The following is a 19,211-nucleotide window of genomic DNA, read 5'->3' as shown; positions in this document are numbered from 1 at the left end:
ATGCAAAAATTGCACTCGCAAAAGGCAAGATTCTAAGAATCTTGCCCTTTGCAAGTGCAATTTAGCTTGATGAATCAGGCTGAATGTAGGCTAAATGTAGCAAGACCCAAGTACAAAATAGTGTAGTGCAGGGAGTAGACTGCACGTGACATGAACCTGACTGGAGAAGGGAAGAATGGATTCATTCTTTTTAGTAACTCTAGGAGAAAATAATACTGATTTTGTTGTGCTGTAAACCTGGGGTAACACAGAAAAAGTGCATGGATATCCTGAAGTGAAATGTATCTAGTTTAAGGGCCCAAATTCCAATGTTTTCAAATGAATTAATTATTTGCTTAAGTAAACACACATCTGATGATATATACCCACAACAACTATAAAAGGGGCAATTTATTGAAACAGTATACTTTATGTATTTTCACAATTAATACCACAGAATTTTGCTTCTATCGATTTTTCTTTATTATTTGCGTGAAAGAATATGTTTATTCAGTTCCAAAAATGATAGACAAAAATGGTTAAAAAGATAGCATTTATTTATTTTAAAAAAACACTGATATGACCAGTGTAATAAAATAATCAGGAAATAGACCTAGTGAAACAAAAAATGCAAATTTGAAAAATTGGCTGAAGAATACAGATAAAAAAGGTGCCCACCTACAAATACTAAAATATGAAGCATGATTCTTCTTGTACTGCGAGGCTTTTCAGACAGTCAGCCATGTCCTTATTAAATGTCAAGGAACCACATATGAGCACAAATGGTTTTGTTCGGCAGGAGTCCATCACGTGTCTGAGGAAGTCACAATTTATGCGGCCTAGATGTGTTCTTTCTCGATAGCTCCAGGGAAGGTCATCCAGTGATTCTTCCTAAAAGTACAAAAGAAGGGAAGAACCCTTTGAAAGCACTCAAGGCCATCAGCTGAGCAAAGAAAACAAGTTAAACAAATGAACGTGTTTGAGCGGAAAATAAGCACCCTCAACTACTCGAGTCAACCCTCCTGTACAATAGCTGATAGCAAGCAGCCACTCTCTCATTGGCTGTGCTGTGGGTATTGCAGTGCGGATTTCCTATATGAAAGAAAATCCTTGCGTCAAATGCTATTTTTCTTTGCAAAGGTATTTTTTTTCCATACAATGGCCATAACTGTTGTGTGTTGTAAAAAGGGTTTTTTAAATAATTATACTGATTAAAATTCAAGTAAGGGTGTAGGGATAAGGAGTACTGCCATCCAAGACTGCCACCTTTCTTGGAATCGTTATTTCTATTTTCCCCACCACTTTTGTTATTTTTACGCATGACTTTATTTTCTGTCTCACTTTTTCGTGGTGTGGAATAGACCCCAAAATAACTGAAATGAGGACCATGCACAAGTAATAACCTTGAGTTTCAAAATAAAATTAACAATGTCCCTCAACAAATAAGCTAATAAAGAGACCAAAGGCCTCAATCGTGAATGCCCCATAGTCAGATGCGATGATCACATCTGATAAAATCTAACACAAATGTGTTTCCAAATTTAGTGGCTGAGAAAAGTATCACTTATTCCAGGTTGGGCCCTCAAAAATGGGCCACAGTATGCAGATTTATGTACTTACTGCACCCAAATCCAGGTAGTTTCCCCCCAGTATAATATGCTATTTGTTCAAATATGCAGATATATGCAATACATTCTGCTCTACGATGTGGGGTAACTGAAGTTACTGTATAAAACGTTCTATTCACTGATGTGTGACAGAAGAAGTCACAGTGGGCAATGTAGTCGACAAAGTTAGGAAGGAGGTGGATGAATGTGAAGGGGTTACTCAGGGTCAATGCGTCATAAGCTTTATTGCTCCGTCTACTTATGAGTCAAAAGAGCATATGGCTTAAAACATTGCCAGTTTCTTTTTTCCTTTTTTGAGTATTATATAGCGCAAACTAGACCCGAGACATCGGGTATCAGAGCGCTTTACATGAGCACCCATTTCATTACAGAAGGGCACATTCATTTTTGTTAGGCACGGGGAGATTAAATAATTAATAAATAATTTGCCCACAATCACAGGATGTTGAGCGTCGTTGCCGAGACTCGAACCCAGTTCCCCAGCTTAGAGGTCGACCGCTCTAGCCATAAGGCTTCATCCTTTGCCCAGGACCACAGGATATTGAGCGTCCCTGCCGAGACTCGAACCCGGTTCCCCAGCTTCGGGGTCGACCGATCTAGCCATAAGGCTACATTCTCTCCCGTTTACAGGGAAAAATGATGTGTCAAAATAGCATATTCCTTCAAACACTGAAAATCCTTGCACCATTCCTGGAAGCACTGTGTCCATAACTCTCAGGCAATGTCTGTTTGCAAACATGTGTGTTCCTATAGGACACTTATGAGGCAAACATACAGTATTTTATCAGTAACAAAGAACATTGATCTCATCGGTAGAACTGTGTGCCCTACATTCAGTTTGTGCCTAAACTACAGCATCGCCATGCCACACATGATGTTGTGAGGCATGACCGTATGATCTGCCAAGCATTGTCGTCTATGTTTTTGAGAAGTAGGATTACACCAACAGAGCAGTGGGATGCCCAGTTTTCAATACTGGACATTTTAAGTAAGTTTATGTAGAATCTGTCTCATAAAGGTCTATGAAGGTGAATCCTTTTCATAGAGCAATATTTATTCTTTTCTGCAACTGACAGCGTTAACGTCTATGAAGACAAAACGGCGGGGCTAGGAATTCAGAGTGACCAAACACAAAATTGCAATTACATAATTTGATAAGCAAAAGGAAAGGTTAACTCTGTGGTCTCTTTTTAAGTTTCGCCTGTACAGCACTTGCACAGATCTTGTATTTAATATATCTTAAATGGGGGCTCTTATCAGTTCCCATAGCCGAATTACTGTGTTCATTCGCTTCCCCTGGCTGCACGCATTTACAATACTTTTACTGAAGCTGTTCACACTGTTTAAGCACCATTCACTGTCAAGATAAGATCTCTTCCAACAGTTTATCCTTGTTTAAGCCCCATTTATGCCCTATTCACTTTCAAGATAAGATCTCTTCCCATGGAAAAGGCAGAGAGCTTCTAACAGTATGCTGGAATGCTTTATTTTTATTACTTAGTTGTGTAAAGCAGATGCTTTAGACTTACAACATTTGTGGCATTTCCTATTCATACCTCAGTACCATTCTTTGCCCTTCGTAGGAATTGTCGGATTTATTGTTTTCAACTTAATCTATTTGGTCATTACAAACAAACTCTAATTGTTGTAATAAACATTGCATGTTAAAAATAAAGGGGAGTAATATGATCCCAGGGAATTATTCGAGAGCACTTTATGGGGGACGGAAACATGCCCCGGGCAAGACGCCAACCTACACTACGGTGACCCTATGGCATAGGGCCTCAAAGGATCTGGGATGGAAGAATACGATAACAAAGGCTACTCCACTTTTAGAAACGGGACAACTGGGGATACTAGCGAGGTGCCCGGGGTTCAATAAATGGGAACTGATCAGACTCAATAAGGTAGGATATTTGTGGATAGGTGGCAAAATTGTTCCTTTCAAGGACCTCAAAAGAGACTATGAGCTGGAAGAGGGGGACATTTTCCGATACCTTCAGGTCCGTAGTGCACTACAAAAAGCACTCCCCCGGGGTGCTGAACTCTTGCCCTCTTCCCCTTAAGAAGATAGGCTATTAGATGATTATTTACCGAAAAAGGCAATATCTGTGACGTATAGAAAGATATTAAATAATTCACCAGTAAAACTAGGAAAAATAAGTTCCAAATTGGTGGATGATGTGGGAGATATGACTGAGGAGGAGTAGCAGGATGCGTTGGCATACCCTCGGCAGGTAGCGATTAGTTAACGGTTTAAATTAGTACAGCTAAGGGTTCAGCACAGTGCGTACTATACTAGTGTGGCATTGGTTAAAACGGGCACACAGAACTCATCATTATGTCCCAGGAGTTGTGGACAGGAGGGAACGTTCATACACCAATGGTGGGAGTGTCCAGTGATTAAATTATACTGGGAGAAATTAACGTAAAAAATGCTATCTTTGTGTGGGAACGAGTTGGAGGTCTCACCTCGATGGTGCCTCCTTAACATATGGGATGTGACAGGCCTAACTGCGAAATAAATAACCTGGGTTTCCCTGGGATGTATGGTGGCAAAGCATAACATTGCATGGTCATGGAGGGATACGAACGGGCCTCGATACCGAGACTGGGTGACAGACATGGATTGGTGTATGCAAGCTGAAAGATCGGTTTATGAGGGTAGAGGTTGCCCGCAAAAATAGACCAAGATATGGGGGTCATGGAACAAATACAGAGGGATGAATTATGTGCCACTGACTGACCTTGAACAACAACTGTAATAAAGTAACTGGAGACATGTTGTCTATGTATTTTCAAAGCTGATGTCAATTGTTTATATTCTGCATTTGTGTTTAATAAAAAGATTCCCCCCCCCCCCCAAAAAAAAATTAATAAAGGTGAGAAGAGTTGGCGCAAAGGAGAGAGGAGTTGGCCTAACGGCTTGTGCGGTCGACCTCAAATATGGAGAACCGGGTTCGAGTCTCGGCAAGGACGTGCGACATGCTGTGATTGTGGGAAAATCATGTAATCTCCCCATGCCAAAAATGAATGTGTCCTCATGTAACGCAACTGGTGCTTGTGTAAAGTGCTCTGATACCCGACACCTTTGGGTCAAGTTGGCACTATATAAAACCCCGTAAAAAAGTTAATCTACAAGAGCTATGCTATATTTTACTACTAAACAGGCAGCCGCAAGTGCAGTTACCTTGCAGACAACAGGGTAATGATTTGAATGGTGCAGCAGCACCGGGCACAAAAGTTGTTAGAATTTACCTAAACACATAATATTGCTGTATTTGACTACAAAACAAGGAGTCACAATTGCAGTTACCTTGCAGTTAAAATGGACTTGATTTGAATGGTGCAGCAGGTGCAGTGGCACAAGGGCCAAAGGCTAAATTTGAGCACTAAACAAGACAGTCACAAGTGCATTTATCTAGCAGGCGATAGGGGCGTGATTTGAAAGGTGCAGTAGCACCGGGGCCAAAAGTTGTCAGAACTTATCTAAACACCAAATGTTGCTATATGTAACTACTAAATAATCAATCACAAGTGCAGTTACCTCACAGGCACTAGGGTCATGATTTCAATAGTGCAGCAGGTGCAGTGGCACCAGGGCCAAAAGTTGTCATAACTCCTCTAAACACCAAATATTGCTATATTTTACTATTATACAGGCAGTCACAAATGCAGTTATCTTGCAGGCACTAGAGGCATGGTGTGAATGGTGCAGCAGGTGCAGTGGGACCGGCCCAAAAGTTGTCAGAACTACTCTAAACACCTAATATTGCTATTACATCAATTAATTATACTGTATCCCTCTTTCATTTCATTTTTCTAAATGTTGCTATTACCTACCCACACTATACCACTAGTAACAGCACACTATATTGCCTCTTTGCACGTAAACAAGTCATAACACTTTCTGTAACTTATATTGTACAACTACTTAGTAAGCTACACCTTACAACAAAAAAGAGCTTATCAATAATCACATAAGCAAAAACAGGGCACGAGTCAGGAGTACACGTGGGTGGACGGCGTCCATCCACTTTTTTCATAGGGTGAATGCCGTCCACCCTGCCGAGAATTTGGGCCCCACTGAATAATGTGCTGAACTCGTCCTGGTGTAATTTCCAAACACCGGGACACTTTCAGCAGCGCCTGTACGTTGTCTGCTTTCCTTCTGCAACAAGCAACAACGTGCAGGCGGGGACAGGATGGGGCTTTCTTATTTAAGGCTCCTGCTGGCCCCATAACAAAGGCCGAATTTGAGGGGTCATCAGGCCTCCTTTTGCTTGAGACTCTTGGCTGGGAGCAGCCAGAAGCCTCACACCTGATGCAAATGAAGCAGAGGGAAAACGAAGGCTCACACCTTGTTAGCACTTCACACATACTTAAGAGAGGCAGTTTTTCACTTTATTAATTCCGTGTGTAGGAGATATGCATGCACTGTAAGAATATCAGATGTGTTGGTCTTTCCCCAGTATTTACAACAAAACAAATTACATTTATATAGAGCTTACTTCCCCTGAGGAGGCGTTGAAATAATTTAAGTACCACTATTTTTTCTTGTATAGCCCTACCGTTCCAATGTAGGGTGGCAGAGCGCTTTACATCAACACGTGCATATTACATGTACAATAAATTATATGTTTGTAAATGAATGTACAGGATGTGTTACATACAACTGGGGGATTGAAAGGTGTAGGAGTCACATATCATCTTCCATAGCTCACTGTGCTATTATCCTCGCAATGCGCTCAAACGTACACATGATAGGCCTGCTAAACCTATATGTGAGGGCTTTAGATTTTGATGTCACTTCTTGTGATGCCACTTCCTGTAAAGTCGTGGCTTGTAATGCCACTTTCTATGATGTCAATTCCTGTGATGCCATGTGTGATGTCATGTGCTGTGATGTCGTGCACTGTGATGTCGCGGATCGATGTGGTGCGCCGTGATGTCGCATGCCCTGATGTCACTGGCGTACTGCCTAACTAGGTTAGTCCCCCCCACTTCTTTTTTTTAGGACTTGTGCCCTGGGCGAAAAATAATGCATTTACCAATGCTTGTTTTTATTTCTATCACCGTCAGGAAAGGAAACTTTAAAGGATAAAACCTGGAAAACGGCTCCCACTACCTTTGCACAACATGTAATAAATCATTATAGTTGGGAAAGGCTAATAAGTGTAACCAAAAATGTGAAGTTGAAGTAAACCAGGAGTATTTTTAAGAAATGCTGAGGCAATAAAATACGCCCAGGCTGCAACAGAAAAATCTTCAGGGCATGCCTTAAGGTAGAGGTAAGAATTAAGCAGCCTCCACAGCAAGAGCTTTGGATTAGTTAATGATAGAGGGTGTTTGTGTCATCTGTGACGTAGGCGGCATAAAGCTGCCCACCGGACGAATGCCAGCCAGGGAAAATCAAACTCACTGACTCACAACACCCACGAGTCACGCAACGCACACGCAAGGCGCTCGTCAGTATATAGCAAGCACAACATAGGGTACTTTACCTTGCTCAGTGCATAAAAGATTTTAATATTCCAGAAAAGAGACTGGTCTTGAAGCAGAGGTTTCATGTAAATATTTTTACAATTCCTAAAGCATCCAACCAGGGTCACAAAGGTTTCGTCGTCTTCGTTGTCGGTGATGTGTTGCATGATGGGAAGCATTGGTGCAATCCCCGTGCCAGCCGCCAGCATGAGAAGCTGTCCATACTGAAAAGAAGGCAAAACAGGACCTCATTTAGAAGCTTTGTTGTAGCGCTCGTATGCCAGCAGGCAGTTGGTATTAATAACACTTTCAATAAAACATCCATTCAACTTTCAGCTTCAGTTCTTCATAGGAAGCGAAGCGCCAGTTATTTTATAGGAAGCAGACAAATGTCTATGCTGATCTCCAGGTATTGGGGAAACCCATTAAACAACCCCATTAGACAGCACCTGAATCAAACGTAAGATACTCATTTCGACAATCCTACAATTTTGGCTGCTTTTCCCCCACATTTATTCCCCACAGGCACTGTAAGGTCATCTAGACCATCAGCCATCTTGAATTGGGAAGGCCTAAACAGAACAGCAGCTTGCATCACACCTGCACTAAAAGACACTCACACCACATGCACCTGATGTTTACAAACGGTATGCATGCCCTGTATGTGCTGTCACTGCCAGTCTTTTTCATCAAAGAGGGTGGTGGAGACAGGTGTTGTGTGTGGCAGAGCTATGGTAATATAATGACACATGATACATGGAAGACATTTGTAAAAAAAAGTGCCGGGGCGCTCATCAGGAGGCAGCTTGCACTAGCCCATTTCTCCTGCTAGCGCCGCCTAAAACAGAACCAACTACTAACCATGAAAGTTGGAAAAGGATGTGGCATAATGGGCAGAGCTGCCGACTTCGGAGCTGGAGAACCAGGTTTGAGTCTCAGCGTCAGTTCAACACCCTGTGATACTGGGCGAATCACTTAATCTCCCATAAATGAATGTGTCCTTAACTGGTGCCAATGAAAAGCACCAGTAATGATGATTGTCCGTGCTGGGCATCGGAAACCACTGGCTCAAATTAATACCTGGTTTAGACACATAGACCCGTTGCTGGCACGTGATACCGAGGACCTAAGTTTTGACGACTGTCTCAATGACAGCATACAGTATGCTTGAAAACTATATATGCCTTGGTATAATTAAAATGTACTGAACAAATACAGCCATACATGTTAGGTGGCTGACAACATTTAGACATACTAGTATAAGAGGAATGTGTGATTTTCACAAAGTGACCCATTTTCGGTGGTCACCCCCAGTTTTTCATTTTTTTGGGTCTCGTCTGCTGGTAATCTTGAACTTTAACACTGGAACACTACTATCCAATACCTAGTGTATGCGCTCTGACCCCTAGAACATGTCGAAATTGGCTGAAAACCTGATCAGCACATTTACCTTTCCTGTAGGGCCAGAGTATGTGGGACTGAAATACATCCATGGCATGGAAAGTTAAATGCCACTTGTGGACTGTAGCACCTATTGTGCCATCCACTACAGTGGCAGTGAAAACATGGCTTCAGGCCTACCCTATGTGGCCTGACGGCAGCAGAGTGAACCCTGCTGCACAAACCTGTCAATATCACCATTTTGACAGGTGGGAAACATTGTTATAAATATTAAATAAGTTACCCCTAAGTGCACCTTGCTGCCCAGAAGGTAGGGTGCAAAGTACTGAAGAGTAGAACATGTATAACATTAGAAATGGAATGCTGGGGGGGCGTGGCTAGGCGCCAGCGACGATGGCCGCCTGAGAGCCGAGCTTCACCGAGACCGCGGCTGCCCCAGCATAAATCCGCCTAACGTCCTTACCAGGGCGCCTCAACACCAGCGCCCTGAACCCCTGAAGGGCAGCACCACCGAACGGAGCGAAAACCGGAGCTCCGCGATCTAAAGCGGCCGAGTCGCGGCCGTTTTTCCAGCCACAGCAGACCTTGGGCTGTCTGCCTGGAGCCTCCGAGCCGGGTGCGGCTGTAATCGAGGCCCCGGCCTGAGGCCTACCCACGCTTTGAGGGTCAGAAGAAGGCCGCCGGCCGGAAACGGACCTTGGACGCGGTGCCGGGTGCACCATCTGTCAGACACCCGGTGGGGCCGGAGGGCTGAGGTGCCTGTGAACCCCGGGCTGGGTGAGACTGCGCTGGAGGCCCTGGTTTGGGGCCTGCTCACGCCGTGGGGCCAGGAAAGGGCCGCGGGCCCCAAAAAAGACCTGTTGACGCGGCACATGGGCCGAGCCATCCTACTAGCACACGGTGAGGCCTGAAAGCTGCGCCGGCACAATAGGGGAGGACACGGAGGCACCCCCGGTAATACCAACACGCATCCTCTCCGTGCCGGTGTGCGGCCGGGTGGGGGACGGGCCCAGTGACCCAGAGTGAAGAGAGTGCCCGGAGCGCAGCGCAAGACCCCTGCGGACCCCACGGCCGGGGAGAGGGCTCTCATACTGACGACAGAGCACCAGTGATTCCGTGGCGGCGGAGGCGCCAGGCCAACACAAAAGGGGCGACACTGAACGGGGCCTGCGGTGAAGGCCCGGGGGGACGAATCCCCCTGCAGTGCGAGACAAACGGTGTCTGGGCCCTACTCGAGGACTGGACGCCATAACGGTGAAGAGGCCTGGAGGTGGTGAACAGGTCAGTGGTTGCGTCATCTCCGTGTGGTCGCAGAGGGGTGGAGCTGGACCCCAGACGGCGCGGTCTCGGCGGGGGGGGGCACTGAACACGTGGAGACCTGTCGAACCTGTGGTAGCAGTGTGGGGGCGCCCCTGGGCGGAATCGGTAGTCTAGGGCCGGAGGTGCTGAGCTCACCATTGTCGCTTTGACCCGAGTGGTCGAGTTGCTGTTCCCCGGGCCGCGGGACGACACCGGCCCTACGGGTCGGGGGGCGGACGCGCCAGGGCTCCCCGCGTACCCTCCATCACTCGAGCGACCCTGACGGCTGGCCTGGGGAGACGCCGCCTGTCCAACATGAGGCCGAAGGGAGGCGTGTCCACTCAGACTAACAAACTGGACAAATACGCGGTACCGCTGGGCCAGGCCCCGGCAGGAGCGGCTGGTGGAGATCAAGCAGGCCAACAGGAACCGTCCCTAACGACAATAATGGCCGCGATTTAAACACTAGGCACCAACCTCGAAACCAAAATGGACAAAATCTCCATCGAGGTAAACCTGCTGCGCACCGACCTTAGTAAGACCACGGACAGATCAAAAACAAATGAGACGGACATAAAAGCGTTGCAGACCTCTGAAAAACGGCTGGAGGGGCGAATCAACGAGCTAGTGCACCAACATCGCCAGATGGCCCTTCGCCTCGAGGACCAGGAAGGACGGGCCCGAAGGAGTAACATCCGAGTGGTAGGTGTGCCGGAGGGAACGGAAGGGCCAAGTGTGGAACTGTTTCTCGAAGACCTGATCCTCCAACATTTGAAGCCTAAACGCTTGTCAAAAATATTCACGATTGAACGGGCTCACCGTGCACCGGTCCCCAAACCCAAGCCGGGGGCGCCACCCAGAACAATCATCGCCAAAATACTGAACTATAGAGACCGGGATGCTATCCTCCAGGTAGCAAGACAACAAGGCGACCTGCAGTACGAGGGGGCCACCATCCGTTTTTTTCCTGACTTCACCCTACAGGTCCAACAGGAACGTCGCTCGTTCCTGGGGGTGAAGGCGGCGTTGCGAGATCGGGGCATAAAATACATGATGTTCTTCCCGGCCAAGCTAAAGATCATCGTGGGAAGTAAGTCCCTTTTCTTCACTACTCCGGAGGCGGTCCAAGAATGGCTTGACACGGCGGCGCCGGCGGCCCGGGATCAGCAGGACCAGGGACCATGGCGAAAGGTTCGGGGCCTGGCCCCGGGTCGGCGGCGGACAAGTCGGAAAGGGATACACAAAGCCAGCACTCGTGGCGCTCCAGGTCGGCCAGTCCCAGATGGGATTCAGGCCGAGATGCTGCTGCACGCGGGGGACCTTAATTGCGGACCATACCCTGCTGAACTGTAACGTATATTAAGACTGTGATGTTTACGACCATTGATAAAAGTGGGGAAGGTCATTATTTTGCCGACTGACTCCGGGGCTTCGCTGCTGGATGGGATGTGCTCCAAGATCAAGGGGACTTTCTAGTTGGGGGGCAGTAGAGGCATGGCGGCCGGAGCCGGAGCCAGCACACGGTCTCCCTAACAGAGGTTTCCCGGAAGGGGAAGTTCCTCACTCCTGGGTCGGGGTTGGGCGATAGGCGCTCTGCTAATTGGGGCAGTGGGTAGTTTTGAACCTAGGGAGCAGGGAGGGGGGGCAGTTCTTGGAGGGGTTCCATGAGTCCAGTTGGGCTAGGGAGGGACGAGGGGACCGGGGAGGGGGGAAAGGGAGGCGGGGAGGTGTGGGAGTTAAAGGAGGGGGGGAAATGTTTTGTTTGGTCACAAATGAGAGATCCTCAGCAGATCTGGTGGGCAGAGGTTCAAAGGTCCGAGCCGGGTGTGAATAATGACTATGGCTAGGAAATGGGATAAAAGCCTCAAGATAATAAGTTGGAACGTAAATGGGCTCGGCGATAAACTCAAACGCGCCATGGTACTTCAGTTCATTAAACTTAACCAGCCTGACGCTGTGCTATTACAAGAGACCCATCTGTTGGGTAACGCATGTCACGCTCTGAATAGGTATGGTTATGCCTTGGCAACACACTCTGGTTTCACCACGGGGTCCCGGGGTGTGGGCATCCTTCTTCGATGCAACTTTCCCTTCCTGCCCGACCACACAGATACAGACCCGCAGGGCCGCTTTGCCACAATCTCGGGTAAGTGGGAGGGTCAAAGACTGACTCTACTATCCACGTATGTCCCTCCGGGTCTCCAGTCACAGGCATACACTGACCTTGGTAAACTCCTCCTATCCCTCCCGGACGGACAGTTATTCATAGGGGGGGACTTCAACGCAGTAGTCTCCGGTACGCTGGACAGACACCCATCCAGGGAGATCCCTAGGGGACAGAGATGGTTGGGAGACTTCCTAGAGACTTTTGTCCTCACAGACGTTTGGCGTCTGACACACCCCACTGACACACAATACACTTATTTTTCAGGGCCGCACCACTCCTTCTCCCGCCTAGACCACATCCTCACTCCTCTACACCAAGATACCACGGTACGCGCAGCCACACACCTGGCGAGGGGTATTTCTGACCACTCGCCGGTTTTGGCCCACCTCACTGTGGGTAACAGGCGGGAGGGGTGCGTGTCACCAATTAACGCCTGGTACCTCCGGAACGAAGACCTTCGTAAGGCGATGACCCTTTTGATTACAAATTACTTTGAAAGCAACGACGGCTCAGTCGCGTCGGCGATTACACTGTGAGAGGCCTTTAAAGCGGTCCTCAGAGGGGAGGCCCTGTCGGCAATTGCGGGACGGCGAAAGGAAAGGGAGGCACAAATAGTGGCAACCGAGACAGACCTTGGGGCCCTGGAGGTGGTGGCGCGCACCGAGGGCACGCCCGAGGCGCGACACCAGCTATCCCTCAAGACAGCAGAATATCAAGCTATGGTGTTGGAAACAACGAAGAGGATGGCTGCCACCAGGGAGGGCAGGATATATGACCAGGGAGACAAGGCGGGTAAGCTCCTTGCTTGGCTGGATAAGAAACAACAGGCGAGCAAGGTAGTGGCTGAAATCCACACACCGGATGGCTCTGTGGGGACAAAACCTCATGACATAGTCACGGAATTTGCTCGTGATTATCGGACTGTCTACAGCAGGGGTCTGACCGTCCGGAAGAAGACTCAGACGCACTACTAGCCGATCTTAGGATGCCTGCCCTCTCGGATGTGGAACGCGATCTTTTAGAAGCGCCACTCACTGCAGCAGAGGTTGAGCGCGCGATCAGGGATCTCCGTCCTGGGAAGGCACTGGGGCCGAACGGCCTCCCGATTGAGCTCTACAAGCTCAAGCCGGAGGGCATTAGCTCCTACCTTAAAAATATGTTTGAAGAAAGCAAGTCCATAGGGATATTGCCCCGCGACCAACGGCTAGCAACAATCGTAGCGATTCCAAAAGAAGGGAAGCCTAGGGAGCTGTGCGCCTCATACAGGCCTATCTCCCTGCTTAACGCGGAACCGAAAATACTGGCGAAAGTCCTTGCTAACAGGCTTCAGCCGGTCCTTAGCACCCTGGTGAACACGGACCAATCCGGATTTATGCCCCATCGTAATACGGCACTTAACCTCCGTCGGTTGAACGGGGTGCTGGGGAGAAGCCACACAATAGGTGAAGATGCAGTGGTGGTGTCGCTCGACGCTACGATGGCCTTCGACACTCTTGAATGGCCCTACATGATGGTGGTTTCGCGTAAGTTGGGCTTTGGCCCGAGTTTCATCTCTTGGGTGCGACTCCTCTATTCCGAGCCGCTTGCCCACGTGGTCGTGAATAACAAAGTCTCAGAGGCCTTCACCCTGGAGAGGGGGACCCGCCAGGAGTGCCCACTCTCGCCTCTCCTATTTGCCCTTTCCCTTGAGCCACTGGCCACCTGGATCAGGCAGGATGTGTCCCTTAGAGAACTACGATGGGCGGAGGGCTGGGAGGACAGGATCTCCCTGTACGCAGACGACATCCTCCTCTACCTCTCAAGACCCCGGAAGTCCTTTATAGTGGCTTTGGATATTTTTACCAGTTTTGGCAAAAACTCTGGCTACAGCATCAACTGGAGTAAATCCCTACTATACGTCCTCAGTGGTGCCACTCTTATACTTCCACGTGACTGCCCCATAAAGGTGGTCACCGAGGTTTTCACGTATTTGGGCATCTTTGTCTCGAAAGACAAAACCGCCATGTATGATAGAAACTTGCTCCCGCCCCTCGCGAGGCTTCAGCGTGACTCTGCTGCCTGGCAGAAGCTCCCGGTTTCCATGTTGGGCCGGGCAGCACTATTCAAAATGATGGCGCTACCCCGATTTCTCTACGCCCTGCAGAACTACCCTGACTTGATTCCCTCCTCGTATTTCAAGGCTATTGAGGCGGTGCAGAGACACCTTTTGTGGGCCGGCTCGCCCAGAATAGCTCATCCTCGGACCCACCCCCTCAGCCTGGGACGACTCCTGGTGGCCGACCACACTGGGAACAGCGCCAACACCCACCGACCATGCACGCAATCTAGGATTCACCCTCGACTCCTCCCTCTCCATGCCTAAGCAGGTCAACGCCGTCTCCTCCTCCTGCTACAACACCCTCTGCATGCTCCGCAGGATCTACAAGTGGATCCCAACGGAAACAAGAAGAACGGTGACAAGGGCCCCCGTCAGCAGCAGACTGGACTACGGCAACGTACTCTATGCAGGAATCCCAGCCAAACACCTACAAGGACAACAACGCATCCAAAACGCCTCCGTCCGACTGATCGTCAACGTCCCCCGCCGCAGCTACATCACCCCCCACCTGAGAGACCTACACTGGCTCCCTGTCGACAAGAGGATCACCTTCAAGCGCCTCACCCACGCACACATGTCACTCCACAACGCTGGACCAGCCTACCTGAACAGCAGACTCAGCTTCCACACCCCCACCCGCCAGCTCCGCTCCGCCAGCCTCACCCTCGCCGTTGTTCCCCGCATCCAACGAACGACCTCCTGCGGCAGATCCTTCTCCTACCTCGCCGCCAAGACCTGGAACACCCTCCCTACCCACATACCGCAGACCCAAGACCTGCTCGCCTTCAGAAGACTCCTCAAGACCTGGCTCTTCGAGCAGTAGCAGCACCCCCCTCTCTCCTCAGCGCCTTGGGACCCTCACGGGTAAGTAACGCGCTTTACAAGTACTCTTGATTGATTGATTGAGACAGGGCCACCACCAAATGCAAAAGGCTTTTCACTGGTTCGGACTTTACTCTGGGCCTCTGCCTAACACCCTAAGAGTATCCTCCCTTGAGGTCCTGGGGGCCTAAGACGTGAATGCCTGTAGTTGTGTGAGCACCAGGAGGTAGTTTGAAAACTTTGAGAAACTTTTCCTCTAGAGCTTTTGTGAGAGCAGGAAACATTATAGTCCCGGCAGTTTCAAGGGATCAAATTACATTTTAGATTTGTCCTAGTCAAGGCTCCTAGCACCTCTGAAACAAAGATTAACAAGCATTTACAATGCAATGGTTTCGCCTTTGGAAAAGTTAGAGCTATTGGCATTGTAAATGACAAAATTTGTATTTATGTGTTGGTTTTGAAAACAGATAAATAAATGGCATAGTCGTTTACATTGCCATTAGCTTAATCTCGGCAGTCACTCTGCACTCCCTAGTCATTATGCACTCCCTAGTCACTCTGCACTCCCTAGTCACTCTGCACTCCCTAGTCACTCTGCACTCCCTAGTCACTCTGCACTCCCTACTCTGCACACTCCCTACTCTGCACACTCCCTACTCTGCACACTCCCTACTCTGCACACTCCCTACTCTGCACACTCCCTACTCTGCACACTCCCTACTCTGCACACTCACTACTCTGCACACTCACTACTCTGAACACGCATCTCCTTGCACAGTGACCTCAGGGCGCTACAGCATTGGGACGGGAGAGGGAAACACTCCTTTCACAATGACCTCAAGGCGCTGGACTAAGGAGACTGCACTAAGACACAAGCCGCCTCAGGGGATCGCTACTGCTTGACCTTGTGCAATATCCTCGGGGGTGGGAATGGACAGCGGGAGGGGGGGCGGGAACAGGCACACGGACAGCGGGTGGGGGGGGCGGGGAAGACAGGACAGCAAGCCGTCTTAGAGGATCACTACTGCTTGTCCTGGCAATGCTCAAGGCATTGAAGCATTCCTAAGACACAAGCCGCCTCAGAGACTCGCTACTGCTTCTCCTTGCACAGTGACCTTAGGGCGCTACAGCATTGGGACGGGAGAGGGAAACACTCTCTTAAGAGGATCGATACTGTTTGTCCTTTCACAATGACCTCAAGGCGCTGGGCAAAGGAGACTGCACTAAGACACAAGCTGCCTCAGGGGATCGCTACTGCTTGACCTTGTGCAATATCCTCGGGGGGCGGGAACGGACAGCGGTCGGGGGGCGGGAACGGACAGCAGGGGTATGATTAGGGATGGACAATGGAAGCCCAAGCATAGACATGGCTCACCATACATCCACTGCAATAAGCAAGCTGATTAAGTGCCTAGACCCTGCCGGGTATATGTAGCGCTATACAAATTTTCTCTAGCATGGGTCACAGCATCACTTTCTTGCTTCGCCAACCTCTAGTAAAGAGTACATAACATTAAGAGTAAATAAATAAAATCTTAACTGTAAAAATGTATTTTGTATTTCAGCGGGCGTCGTAGCAGACCCGATGATGAAGCATGTCACACACAGTGTGTGTGAGTGAGGGCAGTTTTTAATCATACACAAGTGTGCCACTGCTTGTACACTTTTGATCAGTTTGTTTTTTCTGTCTTCTCCACCCCTCTTGTGTGTACATTATATTGACTCAGGGGGTTAGGGGTGGTTGAGTTACACGTAGACCCTCTCCCCTTCTGTGTGTGAGAATACCTCCAAACCTGTCCCAAGATGCTTGTTTCCGGTTCAGGGAAGACCTGGCATGGCAGTTCAGGCTGGACTGTTCCCATAAGGAATAGAGTCAAGACGGATTTGTATATTGCTGGGTCTAAACTGGGGTGGCAGAGTGAGCTAAAGAACGATGATGGATTCAACCATATCAGTGACTGGGGGTGAGTGTCTGGAATGTTTCAGCCCTCCTTCCCCCATCTCCTGGTGTTTGCTAGCGTTTGAGTTATTCAGCACAAACATTAAATGTTTATGAAAATGTGCGAGTACAAATGTCATTTTCTCATTTACAGATGCGTTTTAATTTTCACAGAGACCCAAAAGGAGGTACTCCTATGGTAGTACCCTGAACTCTACTGAAATCAATTGAGGAGTACCCAGTTATAAATGTATGTATAAATATTGACTAAATACCACCGGTGGGTCTGTCCCAGTAGAGCCTTTTTCTTCGCAACATTTGAAGAGTTGCAGTAATTGACACATGGAGATATGCGTCTTATAACACTAGTTACCATGAATCCTCCCGGGATAGCAAGGAAATAATTTTTCGTAAATTCTCCATCATTAACCGAAAGGTATGGGTAAACTGGAGATGAAGTAGGAAAATCACCGGTGTGCCTTTTAAATACCCTGGGCTTTAGCAGATATGCATTTTTGTTTCGGCGAAAACTGAACTTTTGGAGAAGTTGACTTTTTCACAATTTGTGGCAGTTGTATTTGAATTTCCCTGCGGTATTTACATTTTTGGTATTTACATTTGTGGTACAATAATGCTGTTTATTGAAATACTGGCAACAATAAAAAATAAATTAGGCAGCGCATTGGGTTATTACCTTGGAGCACTGTAGTATTTACTTCAGGCAAATGTGATTGACGCAAAACTGTTTACATTTTATAGTCAGTGTCAACAAATTCAAACACCACTGCAGCAAGCTGTTGACATATACAGGCAATATCAGCGGCACATTGAAATATCGCGTACACAAGGGTGTTTGATTGATAAATCCGATAACGCTGGCAAATTCAAATACCGCAGACACGAAGAGGCTTGTTTGCAGGTTGCTTCCGTTACGTCAATGGTACTCATTTCATCGGCCTGGGATATCAGCGAGCAGAACAGACGGGATGGCTTCGGGTTCCACGTGGGCGTCTAAGCGCTTCGGGTTCCACGTGGGCGTCTAAGCGCTTCGGGTTCCACGTGGGCGTCTAAGCGCTTCGGGTTCCATGAGAGGGCATCTAAGCGCGTCGGGTTCCATGAGGGGGCGTCTAAGCGCGTCGGGTTCCATGAGGGGGCGTCTAAGCGCGTCAGGTTCTATGAGGGGGAGTCTAAGCGCGTCAGGTTGTATGTGGGGGTGTCTGCGCACAAGGTTTTATGTGAGGATGTCTGCGCATCAGGTTCGATGTGAAGGTGTCTGGGCGTCAGGTTCTATGTGCGGGTGTCTGCGCTTCACGTTCTATGTGCGGGTGTCTGCGCTTCAGGTTCTATGTGAGGGTGTCTGGGCGTCAGGTTATACGTGGGGGTGTCTGCGCATAAGGTTCTATGTGGGAGTGTCTGCACGTCAAGTTCTATGTGGGGGTGTCTACGCATAAGGTCCTATGAGGGGGTGTCTGCGCGTCAAATTCTATGTGGGGGTGTCTGTGCATAAGGTTCTATGTGGGGGTGTCTGCTCATCAGGTTCTATGTGAGGGTGTCTGCTCATCAGGTTCTATGTGAGGGTGTCTGCGCATCAGGTTCTATGGGGGGGTATCTACTCTGCGCATAAGGTTCTATGAGGGGGTGTCTGCACGTCAAGTTCTATGTGGGGGTGTCTGTGCATAAGGTTCTATGTGAGGGTGTCTGCGCATCAGGTTCGATGTGGGGGTGTCTGTGCATCAGGTTCTATGTGGGGGTGTCTGTGCATAAGGTTCTATGAGGGGGTGTCTGTGCATAAGGTTCTATGTGGGGGTGTCTGTGCATCAGGTTCTATGTGGGGGTGTCTGTGCATAAGGTTCTATGTGAGGGTGTCTGCGCATCAGGTTCTATGTGAGGGTGTCTGCGCATCAGGTTCGATGTGGGGGTGTCTGTGCATAAGGTTCTATGTGAGGGTGTCTGCGCATAAGGTTCTATGTGAGGGTGTCTGCTCATCAGTTTCTATGTGAGGGTGTCTGCGCATCAGGTTCGATGTGGGGGTGTCTGTGTATAAGGTTCTATGTGAGGGTGTCTGCGCATAAGGTTCTATGTGAGGGTGTCTGCTCATCAGTTTCTATGTGAGGGTGTCTGCGCATCAGGTTCTGGGGGGTGTCTACTCTGCGCATAAGGTTCTATGAGGGGGTGTCTGCACGTCAAGTTCTATGTGCGGGTGTCTGCGCATCAGGTTCTATGTGATGGTGTCTGCGCGTCAGTTTCTACGTGGGCGTTTCTGGACTTCAGGTTCTACGTGGGCGTCTCTGGGCTTCAGGTTCTACGTGGGGGTCTTAAGAGCCTAACTAAAAGCAGCAGGCTGTGCAGACTCAGAGGGAACTCCTGGAGCCTGCTGAAGGCAGCCTGAGAAGA

General features: G+C 48.7%; 1 protein-coding gene across 2 annotated transcripts in view; it reads right to left on the bottom strand.

Moving 5' to 3' along the window:
* Positions 1 to 546: 546 nt before the first annotated feature.
* CYB5RL (cytochrome b5 reductase like) overlaps positions 547 to 19,211 on the bottom strand; it is a 234,584-nt gene continuing 215,919 nt past the window's right edge. For both annotated transcript variants that reach the window (XM_078673443.1, XM_078673444.1), the window contains exons 8-9: positions 7,112 to 7,315; positions 547 to 870 (exon numbers count right to left, since the gene is read on the bottom strand). In XM_078673443.1, coding sequence (XP_078529569.1) covers positions 667 to 870; positions 7,112 to 7,315 — 408 coding nt within the window. In that variant the 3' untranslated portion in view covers positions 547 to 666. The remainder of the gene's footprint in view (positions 871 to 7,111; positions 7,316 to 19,211) is intronic.

This window comes from Lissotriton helveticus, chromosome 1_2, assembly GCF_964261635.1.
Source record: "Lissotriton helveticus chromosome 1_2, aLisHel1.1, whole genome shotgun sequence".
In the NCBI taxonomy this organism is placed as follows: Eukaryota; Metazoa; Chordata; class Amphibia; order Caudata; family Salamandridae; genus Lissotriton; species Lissotriton helveticus.
This window is presented reverse-complemented; position numbering and strand designations above follow the sequence as displayed.